Here is a 1,589-nt window from a genome sequence, read left to right as displayed (position 1 = left end):
CTGTACCTGTATGCCAAATTTCATCGAGATCCGTTCAGCAGTTTAGGCTACAAACTCTAACAAACATCCATCCATTTAAACATCGCAACGTAAATGATTTTTCATAAGGTCATTATTAGCGGGACTGAGATTTCTCCTAAGACTCACAGCCACACTAGTGGAAATGATATTAATCGTTAGAAACAGTAGTTCATTATAGAATGTGTTTAAAGATGTCCCAAATAGTGACAGGACAGTTGTACCTTGAGGCTTCGCGGCTGTATCTCGCGGCAGAGCGCCATGGCCTCGCCGCTGTGCAGTTGCAGCCCCGACAGCGGCGACACCACCTCGCCGATTATCTCGTCGCGGGAGTATCTGAAAACAGTTTCACATACAGAAGACAAGTAAAAAATAGAAACTAACCCTGACTATTACTTTTTAAATTGATAACTTTTATAAGAACTAAATAAGTCTGGTTTGTCATTGTTAATACTGACCTGTCAAAGCTAAGAACGACGAAGTGCAGCGTGATGGCGGTGAGCTGGTGCGGTGCGAGGCCGTAGAACGTAAAGTCCTCGTCGTACACGGGGCAGCGAGTCTTGCGGACAACCCTGTAATCACAAATAGTTACACTTACTTTAACACATTTAAAGTAGATTTAACATTTAGAACTTATAAACAATACAATTCTTCTGTAATTGGAACACGATAACTTATTTACATTTTTACTAGCTCACGCCCGCGACTCCGACCGAGTGGAATTGAAATAGAAATCAAAATTGAGTTGCCTATGTTCTTCCAGACGCATAGTCTAGAAGAACACATGGCTAATTGCTTTAAATTACTCCTCTAAGACTATGACAAACTCATCGAGATCCGTTCAGCCATTTAGGCAGACTTTAGCATTTGAGCAGATTACCACAGTCTAATAAATTTATTAAATCAATAACAGTTCTATAATTTAAAAAGTTTGTGAAAAGTTAGTCTGTAATTACCTTGTCTTAACCTTGTGCTGTTTGTCGGGGAGCAGTTGCAGCTTGACGTAAGGATCGGGTCCGGCAGGCTCGCGGCCCGGCAGACCCTGGCATGATACCACGGACACGACCAGCGCACTCTTCTCCTTCTCATATCTATAACAAATAGTAAAAAAATTAGAGTGTTCATATGTGCAAAAGCGTAGAGAACTACACATAAATTCCTATAATATGAACAATTAATATGTTTTGATTTTGTGGAATGCGATGTCGAAACATCAGGACAAATTTAGATTCGCATCAATTAATTCGACGGAGATTTTTTTTAGCAAAAAAATGTTATACGTTACCACCACACTAAAATGAAAATATCACGTATTTTTCTATGACCTAGTTTAGTAGTTTTCTTTAAATAATAATTCATCACAGGACACTTTCCAGTTAAGTGTTAAAAAAAAAAATATTATAGCAATATGTATTTTATACCTAAATGTTTATCAGTTTTCTGTGCACTTCTAACAAAATGTGTTCTTCATCTTACAAACAAAAAGCATTTTCTTGTTAAAACGTAACACTTAGCTATATCAGCCTTAATAGCCTGGCATAGACAAGGAAGTGGGTCACGTGACACGCCGC

General features: G+C 38.6%; 1 protein-coding gene across 1 annotated transcript in view; it reads right to left on the bottom strand.

Moving 5' to 3' along the window:
* Positions 1–41: 41 nt before the first annotated feature.
* The window catches only part of LOC106104735 (synaptotagmin-4-like), a 13,372-nt gene continuing 11,824 nt past the window's right edge, over positions 42–1,589 (bottom strand). Inside the window, exons 4-6 of the mRNA XM_013284865.1 lie at positions 975–1,109; positions 477–590; positions 42–354 (exon numbers count right to left, since the gene is read on the bottom strand). Of these exons, the coding sequence (XP_013140319.1) occupies positions 207–354; positions 477–590; positions 975–1,109 (397 nt within the window). The 3' untranslated portion in view covers positions 42–206. The remainder of the gene's footprint in view (positions 355–476; positions 591–974; positions 1,110–1,589) is intronic.

Source organism: Papilio polytes, unplaced genomic scaffold (assembly GCF_000836215.1).
Source record: "Papilio polytes unplaced genomic scaffold, Ppol_1.0 DF823399.1, whole genome shotgun sequence".
NCBI classification, from domain to species: Eukaryota; Metazoa; Arthropoda; class Insecta; order Lepidoptera; family Papilionidae; genus Papilio; species Papilio polytes.
Note: the sequence above shows the minus strand (reverse complement) of the source record. Positions and strands in the feature narration are given on the sequence as shown.